Here is a 22,405-nt window from a genome sequence, read left to right as displayed (position 1 = left end):
ATCCCAGAGCCACCTCAATTACTTAGAGACCTTGGGGAGTAGAGGAAGCCCCGGATGAATGTGTATTGTCGACATAGACAGGGCCTCAGAACCGTGGGAAATTGGCAAAACGTTTCCTTCCTATGCCAGGCTCAGAACTGGCAAAGCCTTCCTCTGGTCCAAGTGTGTACAGACACAACTGCTCAGTGTGTGTAAAATCCAGTACCTGCAGCTGCTTTGCCTTGGACGTTTGCAGCCTGGGACTGCTCAGCTGCCAAGACCAGCTAACCTCTCTGCACTGTGCTGTACATCAGAGAATGACAGCACACTAACCCCTGGTGTCTGTCCTTTCTTTATCCCGTCACTGTCCCTAGTCAGGTCAAGGTGCCAAGCTGTGCAGTTGCAGAAACAGACCTTGAACAAGTTATTTAACCTCTGAGTCTCAGTTTCTCGTTATAAACACAGGATAATAATAGCACCTACCTTATAGGGCTGTTGCTTGGCAGAAAAAAAAGCCTTTGAACTGGTTGGTTTATTTAAAAGAAAAAAAGCAATTCACTGGCAAGTAAGAGAGAAATAAGAGGGAGAGAAGGCAGCTTTCAGGTAACGAGAAGGCAGATACAGAGGAGAAAGCCATAAAAAGATAAGTTTCACTCATCACTTCTGTCCTCTTCAGACTCGCAGGCCACTGAATGCCAGCTGGAATCATAGCTCTGAGAGCTGGGCCTGCATTCAACAGGTCCAGAAGAGAACTAACTCACCAGCCTTACAACTCCTGATTCCTCTGGGTCGCTACATCTGGGGCAGTGCCATTTCTCAAAGTCTCCCTCTCCTCATAGCCTCCTAAACACATGGTCTGTAACCATGGGTCAGGGTGAAGGCCGAACACTTTTCAGGATCTAAATACAGAGTTTGACTGGTCAAGGCAGAAGCAAGATGTAGTATGGGTTAGAAATTAAGTCAGAAGTGGCAAAAAGAAAACAAGCAAGCAAATGAAGAAGCCTCCAAATCTAGAAACAAAACTTGGCAGGCTCCAAATAACCATTTTCTGATGTATGGTAAAGACCCGGCTCTCCACAGAGAATTCCCCTTATTGTCCACTTCCACTCCCTCTGGCTATTGGTATCTTGCTGATCCCAACCCTTATGTGTATAGGTATTGTATCTGTGTTATACGTGTGCTACGAATGTGCCTGGAATTCCAGAACTTAAAAAAGAGGCAAGAAGATCAGGAAGTAGTTCAAGGCCAGCCTGGGCTACATGAAACAGAATCGAAAGGAAAGAAAGAAAGAAAGAAAGAAAGGAGAGGAGAGGGGAGGGGAGGGGAAGGGAGGGGAGGGGAGGGGAGGGGAGGGGAGGGGAGAAAGAAAATAGAGTTAGGAATTACAGCATAGGCCTATGATCATAGGGCTTAAAAGGTGAGACAAGTTCCCAGCTCCGAAAAAAAGAAAAAAGAAAAAAGAAAAGAAAAGAAAAAAAAAAAAAAAAGGTGAGACAAGCAAATCCCTTGCAAGTTCAAAGCCAGCCTGTTTCCATAACAAGTCCCAGGCTAAGCCTGCCAGGGCCTGTCTTAGAAGTCAAAAACAAAGTATATAGCTGGAGTGTGGTTGAGTGGACGGTAGTGCTTGTTGTGAGTCAGACTTGGAATTCAATTCCCAACACAAAACAAAGCAACAGGACAACAGACGCCTATGGCTCGGTAGATGTGGAGCTGCATACAGAGCCTGCTGTGTTTGTCTTCTAGGTAAGCCAATAGTGAGTGAGTTTAATTAGTGCAAATCAGTTATCAAGGAATAAACGTATATGAACCTATATTATGGATTGATTTTCTAAGCCAGACTTGGTGGCCTATGCGCCCAACACTAAGGAGGGCTAAGGGTAGCCTGAATTGCAGAGTAAAACTGTCTTTAAAGACATTTTTAAGCACATACATTGACTGGCTCAACCTTCTTGTCCATGCTTTAACCTCATTGGAAAAATTAAACCATTTTCATTTTCTTAAGAATAAATTTTCAGGGGGTTGGGGATTTAGCTCAGTGGTAGAGCGCTTGCCTAGGAAGCGCAAGGCCCTGGGTTCGGTCCCCAGCTCCAGAAAAAAAAAGAACCAAAAAAAAAAAAAAAAAAAAAGAATAAATTTTCAGTTGGGTAGTGGGGACACATGACTTTAATCCCAGTACTGAGGAGGCAGAGGCAGACTAGAGGCAGACAGAGGCAGGCAGTTCTCTGAGTTCAAGGCCAGCCCGGTGTACAGAGCCAGTTCCAGGACAGCCAGGGCTACACAGTGAAACCCAGTCTCAAAAAACGAAAACAAAAACAAGAAACACAAAACATAATGTGTGTGTGTGTGTGTGTGTGCGTGTGTGCGTGTGCGTGTGTGTGTGTGTGTATGGCGGGGAGTGGGGTCGGGTGGGTTATGGGTATGGTGGAAAATTTTTAAAAAAACAAAAAGGACTAACTTTTCATGTGGCTGAAGAGAGCGCTCAGCAGTCAAAAGCCCGTGTTGCTCTTACAGGAGGCCCCGTGTTCAATTCCCAACACCCTCATGGAGGTGCACAACCGTCTATAAATTCAATTTCAGGGAATCTCATGCATGCATGAAAACATGTGGTACACATACATACAGGCAAAATACATGTACACATAAAATAAAAATATTTCCCTTTTTCTTTTCTTTTCTTTTTTTTTTTTTTTTTTGATTTTCAAGACAAAGTTTCTAGCTGGCCTCAACAGTGCTGGGATTAAAGGTGTGCACCACCACTGCCCAACTCATAAACATAAATCTTAAGAAAATAAAATTTTGGGCTGGAGAGATGGCTCAGCCGTTAAAGGCCAGGCTCACAACCAAAAATATAAGAAAATAAAATTTTATGCCAGGTGTGTAGCACATACCTCCCATCCTAGCACTCTGGAGGAAGAGGCTGGTGGAGCTCATGTTTGAGGACAGCCTGGTCTACAGAGTGAGTTCTGTACCAGCCAAGGCCACACAGTGATATGCCATCTCAAGAATTAAAATAAGTGAAAATAAAATTTCACATATTTTGTAATTAAAGCTTGAGATACATCATACACCAGTAATTCAAAGGAAATGACACATCAAGCTAATGAGTAGATCTGAATCATTCAATTAGATGCAGGTCCCCAGGCATACATGTATTCATGATGTGTCACTCAGTACTCGTTAACTTTAGAATGGTATAAATATGTAGGATGACTTCATTTAAATTGCTCAATCATAGCTTTAGAAAAAACCTCTCATAATTTCTACCACACACTGACATTCTCTAGCTCCAGTGAGCGGATGTCTAACCTGGGAGCTTGTTCAATGCACACTGTATACAGGCTGCTCTTCACAAGGTCGTTTAGAGAAGAGCTCTGTAGTATACTGCCTGGCATTTATTTATAAAAACGAGAACTATTATATATCATCTTTTCTGCTTCTTAAGGGGAAAGATAAATCGTTAAGTCCACCAAAACAAAAGTTTCACGTCAGTAGTTCTGAACTTTCTCTGCCCATGACAACCATTATTATCTAGGAACCTGAAAACACACTGATGCTTGAGTTTATCTTTCTTCCAGGTTCCCCTTTAAACCACGAGTTAATTGCTTAGTTATTATTTTAGATTTTTGAGACAGGTCTTTCTCTGTATCCCTGGCTGTCCTGGAACTCCCTATGTAGGAGTATCAGGCTGACTTAAAACTCATAGGGATTCACCTGATGATATTAAAAGGGAGGTACCATCACGTCTGACTTTTTTGTTTTTTAAGCTCCCAAAACTGAAAACCACTGCTATCAATCAGAACAGGAAGGAATGAGTGAAAGATGTAAGGTATAGTCAGTCTTCTGTGAATATATCTTGTCTATAGATTTGACTTCAGATCCATTTAAACATATAAAGAGAAAAATAATCCTTGGCCTTTTGATATAGAGTATCTATAATCCCAGCACAATAAGAGGTAGAGGCGGGAGGAGCTCAAAACTTGTGACTAGTCTACATAGCCAGTTCCACACCAGCCATGGCTACATAATTTTAAAACTAATCTCAAAAACAAAACAAAACACCGGAAAGGAGCCGGGTGGTGGTATACACATCTTTAATCCCAGCACTCAGGCAAAGACAGAGGCAGAGGGACAGAGAGGGGAGGGGCAGAGAGGGGCAGAGAGGGGCAGAGAGGGGCAGAGAGGGGCAGAGAGGGGCAGAGAGGGGCAGAGGGGCAGAGGGGCAGAGAGGCAGAGAGGCAAAGGCAGAGGATCTCTGTAAATTCCAGTCCAGCCTGGTCTACAGAGCTAGTTCCAGGACAGCCAGGGCTACACAGGGAAACCCTGTCTCAAACAAAGCAAAGCAAATAAACAAACCCAGAAAACAGGGTGCACCTGGGGAAATCACTCGGGGAAAACACAGCCACTCAAGCCCCTACGCTTTATCCCCACCACCCACACACAGTCAGTAATGGTTGTCCGTGCTTCCCTGGCTGGCCAAGTTGGGGAGCCCTGGGGCCCAGTAAGAAATTATCTTGGGGTTGGGGATTTGGCTCAGTGGCAGAGCGCTTGCCTAGGAAGCGCAAGGCCCTGGGTTCGGTCCCCAGCTCCGAGGAAAAAAAAAAAGAAATTATCTCAAAGAACGAGGGGAAGAGGGGTTGGCGCAAGGCCCTGGGTTCGGTCCCCAGCTCCGAAAAAAAGAACCAAAAAAAAAAAAAAAAAAAAAGAATGAGGGGAAGAACTCCTAAGGAATCCCACCAAGGTCGACCTCTGGCCTCCAAATGCACACACATAAACATATGCGCGTGTATGTACAACATGTGCACATATACATACGCTGACACATGTACATAAAGGATACTAACGAATCCATTGAGTGGTGGTGCACACATTTCATCCTAACCCTTGGGGAAGCAGAGGGAGGTAGAGTTCTGTAAGTTCAAGTCCATCCTGGTCTATAGAGTGAGTTCCAGGACAGCTACCCAGAGAAATCCTGTCTTGAAAAACCAAAAAGAAAAAAAGACATAAACCAAAAGAAAAAAATTAAAGCAATCCCTAAAACATAAAGTCAAACTCTTTGGGGGCTGGGGAGAAGCAGTCAGAAACCCTGTCTGGTCCTCTAGAGGGCTAGGACTTGACTCCTAGCTTGGCCCCTTAGGGAGGCTCTGTCACAGCCACTGTACTGTAACTTCAGTTCCTAGGGATCCAGAAGCTGTGGCACCACACAGCCATGCACATACATGTACAGAGACACGCCTGCAGGTAAAACATACACATAAAACAAAAATTTAAAGGTTCTTTTAACCAGTTGTCCTAGAGAAGTTATATCCTAAGAACCTAAGAAAACTATAAATACATATTTGGTGGCAAGGTCTCACTATATAGCTCGGGCAGGCCTGGAACTCTGCCAGCCTAAGGGGAAAAAGTTGGGTTTTTTGTTTTGTTTTGGGGTCTTTTTGAGCCTGAGTCTATTATGTAATGCTGGCTTTCCCGGAACTCACTCTGTAGAGCAGTCTGGCCTCCAACTCAGAGAGATAAATCTGCCTCTGCCTCTTGAGTGCTGAGAAAAAAAAAAATTAAAGAAAGATTAAACTCTTTTCCAAGCCCACTGTTAAAATGATGGTCCTGAGATTGTTTTCATGACTTAAAAATAAGATTCACTCCCCTCCCTCCCCTTCCCATGCTCCTCAATAAGTCTCTTACTGATTCTTTTCCATGCAGGCACACTTAGAGAAGTGAGGAAGGTAGTAACCAGGGCTTTGTGCTGCTAAAAACTTAAAAAACAAGTGCTTCTGGATGCTGAAGTTTTGCGGACACTTTGGTGTGGAGGAATGCCAAGCATGGAATCCGAAAATTTAGGTAAACAAGCTAATCTCTGGTCTATAAAACACTATATTCTTAATGGTCATCCTTGGTTTCTCAGCAAGTTGGTAACTGGGACTTTTTTCGGAAGTACACAAAACCATCTCAAAACACAAACAAACAAACAAACAAAACAAAAACAAGCACAAAGGCCAGGCCCAAGAGGTGGTGGCAGTATCTGCATCCCAGGTTTCCGGCTCATGGGAGTTGCACGCAATGGTGCCTACAGCCAGGGAGAGGGGCCTGAACTTGCCTGTTCGAAGTCCTCGACTATTTCACAGTGCTGAGTGGGGTGGAAGTGAGTGTGCTAACCTTTTCCTGAAGTATCACCACCATAGAGGGTTTGAAGACACAAGCTCATGGCCAACAGGTCCACAACAGGATCAAACCCTTTCCCTGGACAAATAGTAATCAGTCCCTCTTCCCTAACCCTGGGGGCCCGGACTATCACCTAGGTAACAGGGCCATAGTTCCAGTTTGGACCATTTACTCCACCCCCATGTGGGCCAATAAAGTGAGTGGAAGAACTCATGGGTGTTTTGTTTGCTTGGTCTGTTCTTGTTTTGTATCAAACTAGGACTACACTTTTACTGTGGGAGGAGATGGCTTAAACAAGAAATCTAAAGTAAAAAAAACAAAAAAACAAAAAAACCTGTACTTTCTTCTTTTTAATTTTAAGCAAGTTTATGTAACAAGCTTTAACTGGGAGAGAAAACTAGAGTTCATTTTTATAATAATTTACTCCAACTTAGGAATAAACTGCCTTACATGTACCAGCTATGTTCCAAAAAAAGTCACAAAATTGTCCTTGCTTTTACAATGACAAATGCCAAGTGAACACGGTATGTAAGAATCTTTCGTTTGAACAAAATAATTTTCCAGAATATAGAAAGAGCTGACTGACGCATTCCATTAATGGAAAAGGGAAATATTTTCAGAGAACTGATACTTTTCCCCATATTTCCATTTGATGTCAACTAGACACAAAATTACCCATTTGTGAAGAGCCAATAAGACAGCTCAGCAGAGCGCAAGGCCCTGGGTTCGGTCCCCAGCTCCGAAAAAAAAGAACCAAAAAAAAAAAAGACAGCTCAGCAGGTATTACAAATAAAGATAGATGCTTACAAAGAATGGTGTGGTAACCGTGGCAGCGAGGCGGCCTCTGAACATCAGTTCTCCCTAACCATATGATTGGTGTTTCCAGAGACAAGCCCTGGACCTGAGTAATCCTTAAAGCATAAGCTCAAATAGGATCCACGGGCTCAGGAACGTCCAACATCCTCTAATCATCAGGAAAAGTCAGGAAATTCAAGTTTTAAGAAACCTCTTTGAAATAAAACCTAAGAAAAAGAGTGTGTGCACGCCTCCTGAGAGAGAAAGAAAAAGTGCGTAAAACATCTTAAGAAGGGCTAAGGGGTTGGGGATTTAGCTCAGTGGTAGAGCGCTTGCCTAGGAAGCGCAAGGCCCTGGGTTCGGTCCCCAGCTCCCAAAAAAAAAAAAAAAAAAAAAAAAAAAAAGAAGGGCTAAGAATGGGCTGGAGAAGTGGCTCAGTGGTTAAGAGCACTGACTGCTCTCCCAGAGGTCCTGAGTTCAATTCCCAGCAACCACGTGGTGGCTCACAACCATCTGTAAAGAGATCCGATGCCCTCTTCTGGTGTGTCTGAAGACAGTGACAATGTACTTACATAAAATAAATATAAAAAGGGATAAGAATATAGATCAGTTGGTAGAGTGCTTGCCTACTATGAAGGAGGCCCAAGGTTCACATGCCCAATACTGAATAACTCAGGAACAGCGGAGCATACCCATATTCTAAGTTTTTGGGAGGTGAAGGCAGTAGTTCATGGTCCTGCTCACCTGAAGACTACATGAGATTCTCCTTGAAAAAAAAGAGGTTGTCATGGGCTGATACAAGTTTAGGGTGGAGGGGAAGATTTAAGGGCACACATTTCCAGGTGGGAGTTGTCTGTGTCCAGCAATTGTGCCTAGCGGGTAAGTTCTAAAGTAATAAAGCTGTCTGTGTCTTTAAAAACAAAAACAAAAAAAGAGGGTGGACAGAGAGCTCAGCTGTGTGCACAGGACCAGCATTTGACACCAGAGTCTACTTAGGAAAGCCAGGCCTGGTGGAAGGCACTTGTCATTGTAGCACTGAAAAGGTAGAGACAGGTGGATCTTTGGAGCTTGCTGACTCACAGCCCAGCCTGGGTCAGCTCTAGACTAAGTCTTTTTAAGAAAAGAAACGAAAAAGAAAAACCAGCTCCTGACAAATGATAAAAGGTTAACCTCTGTCGTGTGTGTGTGTGTGTGTGTGTGTGTGTGTGTGTGTGTGTGTGTGTGTCTGTCTGTCTGTCTGTCTGTCTGTCTGTCTGTCTGTCTCAGGGTTCAACTAAAGAGACTGAGGCAGGAAGATCCATTTAAGTTCAGGAGCTTTCAACCAGTCTGGCAACACACTGAGATCTCAGAGATCTTTACAGAGATAGCTAAGACCAAGCTGGGGAGGTACTCAGTGGTTAAAAGCATATGCTGTCTTTATAAAGAACCCAAGTTCAGTTCCTAGTGCCCACTCACACCTCATCAGGAGATTCAAAAGCCACTGCAACTCCAGCTTCAAGGATCCACAGCCTCTGGCTTCTATAGGAACCAGCATTCATGTGCATATCATAATTTAAAATAATAAAAATATTTTTAAAAAGTTATCCAAGACTAGTAACGTTCAATCATTTTATTAAATTTCATTGCCCCCCCTTCTCTTTTGGGACAGGGTCTTGTTATGCAGCCATACATGACCTGAACTTGCTATGGAGACCTAATTGGCCTCAAATTTATGAACCCCTTCGCCTCTGCCTCCCAAGTGCTGGGATTACAAGTGCACAATGCCACACCCAGTCTACAAGCCATTTTTAAAATCTGGTGTGCACTGAAATTAACCAAACTCAGAATCATCTGAAGATCAAACAAAACAGCTCTGGAACATCACCAAGCAGTTAAGGTTTGATTTGCAAGCAGAGACCCCGAGCACTGGACACTTGAGTTGGAAACAAAAGGACAAATCACTTACAGTCATGGAACCAACGGACAAGAAGCCTCAATAATCTGCACCCAAAGAACAGAAGCCATCAGACTAACCAAGGAGAACCAGACCTGATGCCTGCACCTGTGACCAGGGCACTTGGGCAGTAGGTGCAGGAGGACCCCAGCTTCAGTGACATCTAAGGATGCACAGTAAGTTCAAGGCCTAACCTGGGTTTCCATGAGACCCCCTATCAAAAACAAAACAAAAACAAAACGAAATGGGTGGGGAAGGGAGCTGAGGAGCCTTAGTTTTTCATCAGAGTTACAGCTTTGGATCCTGCATCCCAAACTCCAGCATATTCTGAGCTACTTTATGAAAGGTGAGATATTTTTGCATAAGGATATACACTTGCGTGAATTATCCAAGGTTTTTTTTTTTTCTTATTTTAGTTTTCTAAGACAGGATTTCTCAGTGTAGCTCTGTTGTCTTGGACTCACTTTGCAGACCAGGCTGGCCTTGAATTCACAGAGATCCTCCTGCCTCTGCCTCCTGAGAGCTGAGGTTAAAGGCATGAGACACTATACCCAGCCCGAGGTTTGTTTTTTGTTTGTTTGTTTGTTTGTTTTTTAAAAAGTCTCCCTGTGAAGCCAAGTTGACCTTAAATTCACAATCCTGTCTTAAGTGCTGGAATTACAAATGTTCATCACCATTTTTGGCTTCTCTGTACTTGCATTTTGAAACCTGAGGATCTGAGTTCAACCCATTAAACCTATCAGTGTACACACACACACACACACACACACACACACACACACACTAATAATAACACACAAATAAATAAAATAAGAGCCATCAGATAGCAGTTAACTGGGTAAAGGTACTTGCTGTCAAGCCTGATAGTCTGAGTTTGAACCCTAGTGCCCAGAGGGTAGAAGGAGAGGACCAACTTTTATAAGCTGTCCTCTGACCCCCCACAGTATCAGGAGCTAGGGATGCAGTAGTAATATATGATGTCTTACCATGTAAGTGGGGGAAGGAACACCTGACAAATAGGGTAAAGTATCTATAAATCTATAAATCATATATCTGATAGAAAATATAAAGAATTCCTGCTATTCCAAACTTTAATTTTTAAGTTTTGTTGGGCTGGAGAGATGGTTCAGTGGTTAGGAGCATTGACTGCTCTTCCAGAGGTCCTGAGTTCAGTTCCCAGCAACGGCATGGGGGCTCACAACCATCTGTATTGGGGTTGGATGCCCTCTTCTGTCATGCAGGTGTACATGCAGATAGAGCACTCACATACATAAATAAATCAATCTAATAAAACTATTTTCATTTGTTGTTGTTTTGAGACAACCCTGGCTGTCCTAGAACACACTATGTAGAGGAGGCTGGCCTTGAACTCACTGAGATCTACCTGCCTCTGCCTCTGCCTCTTGAGTACTGGTATTAAAGGCATGTGCCACCATAAATGGCTTTTAACCCAAAATTATTTTTGAAATAGAGTAATCTAAAGATAATATTCTAAACTGACACAAATGATCAACACGATAAAGGAAAATGCTCAGCAAGCATTATTAGCTATTATTAGCTATTATTATCGAAATGAAAATTAGAACCACAATGCCTATAGAGGTATTAGAACCCTCAACACACTAGGAATTGGAATATAAAATGGTAAGCACTAAAGAAAACAGTTGGGGGGTGGGAGGGGTAGTGTTTAATCTCAGTGAGTTCAAGGACATCCTGGTCTACATAGCATGCTCCAGGCCAACCAAAGCTACATAATGAAACCCATCTAGGGAAAAAAAATGTAGTTTGGGAAGTATTTCCTCCCTGAAAGCCTTTCCCACTCAAAGGAGTTCTTTTTCACTTTTCCTTAATAAAACTATTTCCCGTAATCTACATCAGAGCTGCTCAAAGAAAAAGATGCTGGGTTGTGGTGGCTTACCCTTTAATTCCAGCATTGGGGAGAAAGGCAGGTGAAACTGAGTTCAAGACCAGCCTGATCTATAAAGTGAGTTCCAGAAAAAACAGTGCTACACAGAGAAGCCCCGTCTCAAAAAAATGAATTAATTAATCAATAAATTAATTAAAATTAATAAAAATAAAAATAATTTTAAAAGGAAAGAAAGAGGGCTGGAGAGATAGCTCAGCAGTTAGGAGCACTGACTGCTCTTCAGAGGTATTGAGTTCAATTCCCAGCAAGTGTACTCATATACATAAAATAAATAAATCTTAAAAAGAGAGAGAAAAGAAAAAGAAAAAGGGGAGCCTGGGCCTGGAGTGGTGCTGCATGTCTAGCACTGGAGAAGCTGAGGCAGAATAGAAACTCAGGACTGAGTTTAGTTTTCAAACCCTATCTATAAGGAAAAAGGGGGAGGGAGGGCTTGGTATTTCTGAGTATATTCAAGAATAATGAAAACATCCATCCACAGAGTAACCCTGCAGCAGAGTCTAGAGCAGCACATTCACTCTACACACAAAGTAGAAAGAGAAAAGGATCAGTAATTGCTGATACAATGTAGCACATCCAAATAAGAAACGGTTGCAAGTAGAGAAGTCAACCAGAAGCAGAAGGCCAAGCACAAAGGCAGCCAAAGAAAGCTAAACAGGGAGGAGTACCTGAAGGCAGGAGCCAGGAGTCTGCAATCTAACAAAACAGCAAAGCTGACAGAAAAAGATAGCCATCGCTGTCACCCAACTGCAGAGTTTTAGTATTCCAAGCAGAAGGCCTGTGCTCATTAATACTCTGAAGGGAGGGGTGAGGTTCAGTGCTGGAACATAAAATAAAAGGGGCTGCTGGCCGCTCTTCCCCAGAACCCTGTTTTAATTCCCAGCACCCACTTGGTGGCTCACAACCCTCTGTATCTTCTTCTGACCTCTGAGAGATGCCAAATACAGCATGCATACACATGTGGGGGCGTACATACAAACACATAACCAAAACTAAGCTTGCCGGTGTTGGGCACGGGTGCCCATTTTCAATCCCAGCACCACTCAGGAGGCAGAGATATGCAGATCTCATGAGGTCAAAGCCAACTTGGTCTAGGTCATCCAAGGCTACACAGTGAGACCTTGTCTCAATTTAAAAAAAAAAAAAAAAAAAAAAAGGAGGGGTTGGGGATTTAGCTCAGTGGTAGAGCGCTTGCCTAGGAAGCGCAAGGCCCTGGGTTCGGTCCCCAGCTCCGAAAAAAAAAACAGAAAGAAAAAAAAAGGAAAACGTGATTAATTAAAATTTTAAAAATTAAAGCAGGCTAACTCTATTAAAGTTAACAAAGCATGAGGGAAAGCAACCAAGGAAATAAAATTGCTCCTTGACATTCTTACTTAAATCAAGTGAGTAGAATGTTACTTTGTATACTTCCCGGCAATCAACACACTAATCAAGGCATTGATTATGCTCACCAATATGATTCAATTGTTTTAACATTGAATATCATACCGAAACTTTAAATTTCTAAACTTTAAACGATTATATTGAGGAGAAGAAGAGACGCATAATTAACTGGGCACGAATAAAATGGCATAACTGAAATTTCCTTTTAATACTTAAGCAAAGGGAGAGAGGAAAATATATAGGTGAGACAATGGTGAAAAATACTGATAGCTGTTGAACGTGAGTGACAATATTGGGGGAGGAGGCCAACTATTGAATGTAAGTGACAGCATTCAGGGAGGGCTTCAGCTCATTTTTCCTCTTGTGTCTGCTTACAAGGTTTTCATCGAGGTAGAGGCAGACAGATCGCCACAAGTTCGAGGCCAGCTTGAACTACCTACTGAGCTCCTGCTTAAGCAAGGCGATCGACCTCGTCTCCAAAAAAAAAAAAAAATAGTTTTCAGCAATAATTCTTCCAAAGCTGAATTCTTTGCAAATGAAGTTAGCATCCTGTTTATTCGGGACCAGCTGCGGGGCGCTGGTGCTCTTGCCTTCGGAAAGCAAGCAGGCTATGGGGTCTAAGGCAGAGGAGGCAAACCAGCTTCTGGCGGGACCGACTTAAGCTCCGCGCCACCACGCGGACCAAAGAACGCGCACGCTTCATTCAAGGCAGAATCTGACAAATCACTCTCTGTGAACGCTCGGGCTCAGAGAACCGCGGAGCTCAATTTGGAATCCTCGCACGCCGGGGAACCCAAGCAGCTGGAGAGCTCTCGGGTCTCGGCCCTGGGCAAGACCGGGCGCCGGGCCCAGGGCACCCGTGGCCGGCCCTCGAGTCCCTCCCTGAACCCTTCGTTCGGTGCCCACATCGCACCTCGGCCTTGCCCCGCCCGCCTACCTTCCAGATCCTCATCGTCCGAGTCCGATTCACTCTCCCCGTCCTCCTCGATGACGGGGACCCCGCTGGACTCCTGCGCGTGAAAGGTCGTCGGGGGGGCGATGAACGAGTCTGATTCCTGGCGGCGGGCCTCGCGCAGGCGTGTGAAGTACTCCACCGCGAAGTCGACGAGGTCGGGCGGCTGCTGCCGAAGCACCTCCACGGTGTAGCCCTGCAGCAGCTCCGTGAGCCCCGGTGGGATCTGGATGTGGCTCATGCCGGCGACCGCTGAGAGGGCCGGCGGGTCGGGGCCGCCGGCGGCCGCAACCTGCGCGCTCCCTCACGCCGGCCTGTCACTCCGCGCCCGAGGTCTCCCGCGCGGCCCGCCTCGGCCTGCCTTGCGTCGCGCCTTGTTCTGGCCGGGTGTGAGTTTGTTGTGCGGGCCGCGCAACCCTTCCGCTAGCAAGCCAGCCTGGCGCCGCTGCTGTTGTCACCCGGCCGCAGCCGCCGCCGCCGCCGCCGCCGCCGCCGCCGCGCGGGGACCGCCGGGCAGGCGAGCTGGACGGGCGCGGCAGGCGCCCGGGTTGTGACGCACGCGGCCGCGGGCGTGCGCGTCCCCGGCCGAGAGCTGGCCCAGAGTGCGCGTGCGCCGCTGAGCCTCCCGCTCTCGGAGCAGTCCATGGTCAAGGTGCGGGAGGCCCCGGAGATGAGGAAAAAGTGGCCCAGTTGCAGGCAAGCTGGTTAGTGCGTCTCGCCTGGTCACAAAGACCTTTCACTTATGCTTTTGGTGCATGCTGAGAGCCTGGGACACTGAGGTGGCACAGGACCACTTCACCTTGACCCCTGCTCTGGTGGAGGACCAGAGTGCTCACACTCGAGGGAATGGCATTAATGCTAACCCCAAAGTTCCGAGCAGGACTTGCCCAGAGGAAGATCTGGAGGAAAATCCTGTACAACAAGAACAAAGACCTAGTAGGCAAGCCAGAAGCACCTTGACTGACAGGTAGAGCGGTGCTTGCGCCTGACTGCCTGAGGTCCTAAGGAGTCAAGTATGAGGTCGTGAGATGTCAAAGGGGAAGTAAAAGTTTTGGTGAGATAGTCATTTGGGAGCCCCAGGCAGAGAAATAACTCTGAAAGAGCTCACTCAGCCAATTGTGGACAGTGAGAAAGCAGAATAAGTCTGGGTGCCGGACAGACATTTTGGCTTGTTCCTCCTTTTGGACATCTCCATCCTGGTCTTCAGGTCTAGACTTACACTCCTTCCCCCACTATCAACCCTGAGCCCTGGGCCACACTATTTGGTGAAGTTGACCAGAGCACAGGCTGTGTTGTCTTTTGCTTCTGGGAAGAGGGCAGAGGTGAATCAGAGAGGCACCTGCCGTTACCCAATTTGTTCCCTCATTTCGCCAAACTTGAATAGAACAAAAGAAGTGACAGACCTTCCCGGAATATCCAGCCTAGGTGCAGGACAAAGACCCAGTGAGAATACTGTCCTCCCTTTCCCTGCTGGAACCAGCCAGCAATTCATGAGCTATAGACTTGGGAACCTGAAGGGTATTGGGATTGTTAAGCACCACCTGGTAATTAACCAGTATTAATTAAGATCTCCACTAGCACCGCCCATACGGACCTGGCACAAACCCAAAACCTCAGTGCTGCTGGGAACTGAGCTGTGTATGGTGACAGGGGAATACCTTACTTACTGAGGTACTCAGTCAGAGGCCGGCCCAGACCCTAGGCTAGGTAGAGCTGAGACTACAAACAGCTGTACGTCCCTGAATATGTGTTGAGCGGTGGGGAAGCAGTGTCCAGCATGTTGGCTGGGCACTGATGGCATACTTATGGAGAATGAATGAAGAATGAATGAATGAATGATAAATTTCAGCAACTGCAACAAAGAAGCAGAAACTGCTCTCCTGACTTCCCTGTCATAATATGTATCATTTCCTTCAAAGCTGCTACATAGTTCAAGTCTAGCCTGGGTTACATGAAAAACAAAACAAAACAAAAACAAAAAAACAAAGCAGGGATTTAGCTCAGTGGTAGAGCGCTTGCCTAGGAAGCGCAAGGCCCCAGCTCCGAAAAAAAAGAACCAAAAAAAAAAAAAAAAAAAAAAGCAAAATAGGGGAGAGAGGTCTCTCCTACTCTTGACCTGACTAGCTCTTTCTTTTTTGGGGGGTGGGGTTGGTTTGGTTTGGTTTTTCAAGACAGGATTCCTCTGCGTAGCCCTGTCTGTCCTGGAACTCCCGTTTTAGAGCAGGTTGACCTTGAACTCAACCGTTTGGAAAGGCAAATTTACAACTCCAAGTCCAAGTCTTCCCACATTATCAGGTCTTACATGTTTTAAATGGGGCACAGGCATATGAAGAGTTAGAACTCTGACCTCAATTACAAAATAGAGGAGAGAAAGGTTGTTGACAGAGCTGGGTGTGGACAGGGTCTCCTAGAACACTGGAACCCTATTGGCCTGTGCCAGAAGCAGTTTGGTTTTCCTGACTTGTTAACAGATGCAGCACAGCCTAACCATCTATCTGTCCAGCAGACAGCATTCAGAGAGCACCCTAGCCTAGCGTAGCAACACATCCTCTACAGGCCCCATTACTCAGGAGAATGAGGCAGGAAAAAAAAAATCACTCTTGTGCACAGGAGTATGAGACAAATCTAGGCAACACAGTGGGCTAAGAACAGTCATTGTTCTCATAGAAAATCTGGGTTAGATTCCCAGTACCCAAATACTGTCACAACTCTTCAGAACTCCAGTTCCAGGGGATCCACAGAGGATAGAGACCTCAGATACATACATGGAGGTGAAACACTCATCCACATAAATCTAAAAGCAGCTGTTTTAAAGAGGAACTAGGCTGTAACTCAGCGATAGAGGTTGTTACGTAGTTCCGAGCCTAAATGGATTTTAACACTGAAAGTCACAACAAGATCCTCGGAGGGCTGACATGAACAGAAATTAGACACCCTTGCAGCTGCTCCTTACCTTCCTCCATATATCAGACTCACAGTGAAGTTAGATAGCTTGTAGGTCTGATCTGACTACCTCCCTCACTCCTGGGTCTCCAAAGGGAGAGTCTCTCTCTTCCCCATCCTTCAATAATTACAGTAGCAGGCGCTGTCATGAATGCCCATTTATGCTAACTAAAAGGCCTTGTAACAAAAGAGAACATCAGGGGTCTGAGCCCTGCATCTTCAACCTTTGTCCTGAATCCCATCCTGCCTGCATTCAAGCCTGTCCAGCTATACTACTGGCTGTTACCATGGCAACCAAACCCACCTTAGCTAGTACTGACTGCTAAGAGCAGCTGCTAAGAGCAAGTGACAATGGTGGGTGGATAAGCCTGGAGCAGAGACCTTCAGAAGGGAGCACAATCCAGTCCCTTAGTCCTTGTTACCTTCCTCACAACCCTCAGGTAATGACCATCATGCACAGACCACCACACCACCAGCCACAGATACAGACATAAATACAATGAGGCTAGTTCTCAGAGGCTTTTGTAATTGCAGAGGTGGGACAGACGCTGTTTAGCCCAACAGCAGGGAGGGTCTGGATGAAAGCAAACTTAGGCATGTTACCAACAGCTGTTTTCAGTAAAATAGTGAATTTCCTATACTCTTTTTTTTTTTTTTCCTTCAGAGCTGGGGACCGAACCCAGGGCCTTGCGCTTGCTAGGCAAGTGCTCTACCACTGAGCTAAATCCCCAACCCCGAATTTCCTATACTCTTAAGAGGTTTATTACTTAAAACCATTCCATTCCCCTCCTTGAAGTCTTGCCCTTGGCCCAGGTCTCAGCTTACTTACCTCATACCCTTTATTTACTAAGGGAACTCAACCTCAGTGGAAACAACCCACGTACCTGACCAAGAGGCTGTGTGACAACCTTAAACTCTTGATTCTCCTGTGTCCATCTCTGAAGAGTTAGGATTACAGGCATGTGTTACTATGCTCAGTTTATTCTGTGTTGAGGATTGAACCAAGGGCCTTGGGCATGCTTGACAACACTCTAACTGTGCCACATCCCGGGCTCAGCTTCCTGAAGCTCCTCCCGACCCCACCTGTTCCCTGGAACCTGCTAGTTGCCTGAGCACCGCTGTATGACAGTGTCATTGTAGGAACAATGACTCATTGACTAAGCCTTTGCAGTTCACTTACTACTTATGCTTCTTTTTTAACCTTAGAAGCATTTATGAGCCTCTAATTAGCAGGAGAGATGGGAAACTTTTCTCTGCCCTTACCTATCCGTCCTTTGGTCTACATGATGCCTCCCCCTATGGGGTGCAGCCTTCAATCTAGGTGATCTATTTTAACAACCATCCCTGCTCTGGGGAACAGTTAATTCCCAGGTCACCTGTTTCTGTACCTGTGAGCCAATCCTTTCTTTCCTGGGACATTGGGTCCCAAGAAAGTGTCAATGTCTGCAGCAGGCCATTGTCTGCTTTTGAGATACTTTAGGGCAAGGAAAGAAACTGGGAAAGAAGCTCAAGAAACAAAGTCACAGGACCAGAGCGTTTGTGTGTTTGCCACAGTGGAGAAAGCCGAAAAGGGAGCCCTCAGGGAGCAGCAGGCCCTCAGGGCCTTTTCAGTGACAATCAGGACACTACTTGACACTCTTGACCTGACTCACAGGTACTTGAACCTTGACCCAGAAAATACAGGCAGGTCTCTCGCAGCCTAGGTCAAGTTAGCCTCACAATAACATCACAAGAGTTTCTTCGGGCCACTTAGACACACCTAGACACAGGTCCCTCTGTTACCAGCTTGCTAATGGTCTTTATAGATCTCTTATTCATAGCTTGGCTTTCTACATCTGAAAAATGTAGAAAATTAAAATGATCTAATTAAATATTGAGTTAAAAGAGGAGGATTGGAGAATTGGAGAGAGGCAGAGCCCACTGCCAGAATAGTCTTGCCTAGCATTGAATTGAATCTGGGGCTTCACATATCTCTTAAGCAAACTCTGTACTAGTCAGTCATACACAGCTCCAAACCCCCCTTCAGTTTTATTTTGAGATAGTCTCACAAAATTGCCCAGGCTGGCCTTGAATTCACTGTGATCCTTCTGCCTCAGCCTTCTGGACAGCTGAAATTACAGGCCTGTGCTGCCTAAAACTAAGAAATGAGGAGGAGAAGGCAGGAGAGGGGGAAAGGAGAGACAATGAAGAAGACAGGAAAGGTGTACGAGAACTTTGTCTAGTGGGACATGTCTGCAATCCCAGCCCTTAGGAGGCCGAAGCACAGTCCAAGAGCCGGTTGAGCTACATAGCAAGTTTGAGGCCAGCCTGGGATACGTAATGGGATGGATTCAAAGAAAGAGACAAGTGTGTGTGGGTATGTTTGGGGGCTGGGGGGAATGGACTGTAGCTTCACAAGGCTATAGTGAACAAAATAGATACAGGGGAGATACATCTCTTATGTCAGAGACAGTGTTACTGTGCTTCTGCATGGCCACTGTTACAGCCTGCCCTGTCCCTCACCCTTAGCCCAGTTACAACTTCTTAAGAAATTCCAACCAGGACAAAATCCCCTGATCAGTCACTGCCTGGTTTTCATTTGTTTGTGACAGAGAAATCTTTGGGGAGGTCCCAAATCCCCCACCCCCACCCCATACTCCTGTCGGGAAGAGATATAGAAGGAACAGGTGGCATTTCAAGGTACATCATAAAAGCAAGGCCTGGCTGGGAGGGAGTCGCTTGCCATCTGCTCACTCCTTTCAGAAGCATGCCTCCAGAGGCTTCCCTGTTTGACTCCGGGTCCTCTCAAAGTGCAGAGGGATGAAATAATCCCCCAGCATGAACATCAAGGAAGCAAAACACTCCACTTTCAAATGTGAAGCGTCTCCAAGGGAAAATGATCCTACCCCAGGAGAATGGCTGGCATTTGGCTGAAATGCAAATACTCCAATGTGAGCTTTCGGCCTAGGGCTGAGGTTTCTGGACAGTCTCATTTCCTGGGGAGTGTCAAGAGGACCTGGGCTGCTCTCAGAGAGACCTGTCCTGGGTGCCCTCATTTCCTGGGGAGTGTCAAGAAGGCCTGGGCTTGGGGCTGGGGGTTTAGCTCAGTGGTAGAGCGCAAGGCCCTGGGTTCGGTCCCCAGCTCCGGGGAAAAAAAAAAAAAAAGGCCTGGGCTGCTCTCAGAGAGACCTGTCCCGGGTGCCATACTCTTCTGAAGTCTCTCTCCCCTCTCAGGTCTGCACTTAAAATCTAAAGTCTCTCCCTCAGCATAATAACTTCATGATAACTTCGCTTAAAAGGAGAGAGGAGAGAGAGGGTGGGAGAGAGAGAGAAGAGAGGGAGGGAGGAGGGAAGAAAGGAGGAGTGCGAGCCTCAGGGAGGCATGTGTATAGCTATCTTCTGGTCACTGAGATCCTCTAGCATGAGAGAGGTGAGTAAGGTTAAAGTTGAATTAACCTTCCCGGGCCAAGGGCCCCTGCTTTTTGTCTCTTTCTTTTGTTAAAGTTACCTAAAACTGGGGCTCTAGAGGTGTCTCAGCGGGTGACAGCAACTATTATACAAGCATGTGTGTCTGAGTTCAAATCTCCAGAACCCATGGAAAAACCTGGGCATGATCGTGTGTGTGTGTGTGTGTGTGTGTGTGTGTGTGTGTGTGTGTGTGTGTGTAACCCCAGCAACATGAGGGGCAGAGAGAAGATGGCTGGGGCTGACCCTCAGCCTAGCTCCAGTTCAGTGGGAGAATCTCAGAGGAGGAGCAGAGTGGAGAGTGAACGGACAGAACACTCAACTTCCTCCTTCGGCTTCTGCACAAGTCCCTGTGCTTGCACACACACACACTCAAACACACACACACATGCACACACGTACACGCACACACACATACACACACTCACACATATACACACACACATACCCACACACTCACACATACACACACACACACACACACACACACACACACACACACACACACACACAAAGTCTTACCCACACACATCCATTCGTAAACACATACAGATGAAATGTTGTTTTCAGCCAGATGTGGAGATACATATGTGTAATCCCACCACTTAGGAGGACCAGGAATTCAAGGTTATCCTCAGCTATATAACGAATTTGATGTCAGCCTGGGCTACAAGACGGTCACACTGACTCAAATAAACAAAAAGCGGGGTGGGGTAGCTAAGGAGGTGGCTTATCAGTTAAGAGCACTTGCAGTTCAGAGAGCCTGAGTTTGACTCTACCTCAGGCAGTTACACCAGGCACCTACATCAGGCAGTTTTAACCCCAGTTGGCCTCTGGCCTCCTCAAACACCTGCACCTGTGCACATACCCACATGCTGACACACACATACACATCATACACATACACACACACTCACACACACACATATACACACACATACACACATATACACACACATACACACACATACACACACACATACACACATACACACACTCACACACATACACACATATATACACACACACATACACATATACACACATATATACACACACATACACACACATAAAAAATGAAAATTTTGATTTCAGCCGGTGGTTCGGGGAGACGAACCTTCCACCTTAGACCATGGCCAAGTTCATCTGTAACTTCACGGAGAAGGCATCGTTGATGGTGGCCGCTGCCGTGACTTACTCAGAGCCTCGATTAGCCACATTTTGGCACTACGCCAAGGTTGAGCTGGTTCCCCCAACCCCTGGTGAAATCCCTACAGCTATTCAGAACATGAAAAAAATAATTCACAGTGCCAAAGCTGGTGGCTTCAAACACCTTACAGTGAAGGAAGCCGTGCTGAACGGTTTGGTGGCCACTGAGGTGTGGATGTGGTTTTATATTGGAGAGATCTTAGGCAAACGTGGTGTTGTTGGCTATGATGTTTGAAGACCAATCTTTAACTTCCGATTTGAGTTCTTATATCAATGTTCTTGGACCGTGTGTAATGAGACTGCTATCTGAATAAAATGCTAGCTGTGGGGGAAAAATGAAAATTTTATTTTTTGGCTGAGGATATAGCAAAACTGGTATTGCCTAATGCTTGGCTAGAGCCCTGGGTTCAGTTCCCAGCACCCCATAAACTCATCTCGGTGAAGCACACTTACAATATCAGTGCTTGTGAGGGACTTGAAAGCTCAGAAGTTCAAGGTCATCGTCCTCAACTACACAGAGATTCTGAGGCCAAAAAGGGATTAATAAGAAGACCCTGCCTCAAACAAAAGCTATTTTCTATTTAGCCATAGTCCTTTTTGGTTTGCTTGTTTTCAAGACAGGTTTCTCTGTGTAGCCCTGGCTGTCCTGGAACTTGCTCTTAAGATTTTTACTATACTTTATTATTGGGTAGTGGGTGTGCACATGTTGTATGTAGAGGTCAGAGGACAACTTACAGGAGTCCCTTCATTCTCCCATTCCAGGCTGGAGAGATGGCTCAGTGGTTAAGAGCACTGACTGGGGCTGGAGAGATGGCTCAGTGGTTAAGAGCACTGACTGCTCTTCCAGAGGTCCTGAGTTCAAATCCCAGCAACCACATGGTGGCTCACAACCATCTGTAATGGGGTCTGATGCCTTCTTCTGGTGTGTCTGAAGACAGCTACAGTGTATATAATAAATAAATAAATCTTAAAAAAAAAGGGGGGGTTGGGGATTTAGCTCAGTGGTAGAGAGCTTGCCTAGCAAGCGCAAGGCCCTGGGTTCGGTCCCCAGCTCCGAAAAAAAGAAAAAGAAAAAAAGAAAAAAAAAAAGAGCACTGACTGCTCTTCCAGAGGCTCTGAGTTCAATTCCCAGCAACCACATGGTGGCTCACAACCATCTGTAATGATGCCCTCTCTGGTCTGTCCGAAGACAGTGGCAGTGAAGTCACATACATAAAATAAATTTAAAAAAAAATATTCTCTCCTTCCACCATGTGGGACCAAGGGATCAAATCGGGGCGGCCAGTCTTGGTGGCACATACCGTTACCCTCTGAGCCCCCATACTTAAGCCACAATTCTCACTCAGAAATATAGTGCTTTGAATAGTGTTCTTCTTTGAACTCTCTAATCTTCGGCTTCCTGCACAGTTAGCTACACACCCCAGGTGACTCCCAGGAGAAGGTCCCTCTGTCCCTCATGCTCAGTGTGATAATTCTAAAGCCAAGTCCCAAGGATCTCTGTGGGGCTGCTCTGAGGCAGGAAGTGACACTGGCCAGGGAGGACAGTGCCAGGAAAGCCAAGCTCCCTTTACCGAGCTCTGCCATGTAGCTTAGGACTCCCCACCTAGCCTTTTCCAATCTCTTCTGCCCAGACCTGCGTATCATCATGGTAGAATGAATCAAACCAGGATGGGTACACTTGATGCAC

The 22,405-nt window shown here is 45.8% G+C and overlaps 1 protein-coding gene and 1 pseudogene across 3 annotated transcripts in view; one reads left to right on the top strand and one right to left on the bottom strand.

Annotated features, from left to right (window-relative positions):
* Positions 1-16,310, bottom strand: part of Prkar2a (protein kinase cAMP-dependent type II regulatory subunit alpha) — a 65,092-nt gene extending 48,782 nt beyond the window's left edge. Inside the window, exon 1 of one of the 3 annotated variants that reach the window (XM_087560755.1) lies at positions 16,076-16,310. In XM_087560755.1, coding sequence (XP_087416881.1) covers positions 16,076-16,085 — 10 coding nt within the window. In that variant the 5' untranslated portion in view covers positions 16,086-16,310. 3 annotated transcript variants of the gene reach the window in all.
* Positions 16,311-20,599: 4,289 nt separating this feature from the next.
* Positions 20,600-21,041, top strand: LOC120094262 (uncharacterized; annotated as a pseudogene).
* The last annotated feature ends 1,364 nt before the right edge of the window (positions 21,042-22,405 follow it).

Source organism: Rattus norvegicus, chromosome 8 (genome assembly GCF_021556685.1).
Source record: "Rattus norvegicus strain SHRSP/BbbUtx chromosome 8, alternate assembly SHRSP_T2T, whole genome shotgun sequence".
In the NCBI taxonomy this organism is placed as follows: domain Eukaryota; kingdom Metazoa; phylum Chordata; class Mammalia; order Rodentia; family Muridae; genus Rattus; species Rattus norvegicus.
Note: the sequence above shows the minus strand (reverse complement) of the source record. Positions and strands in the feature narration are given on the sequence as shown.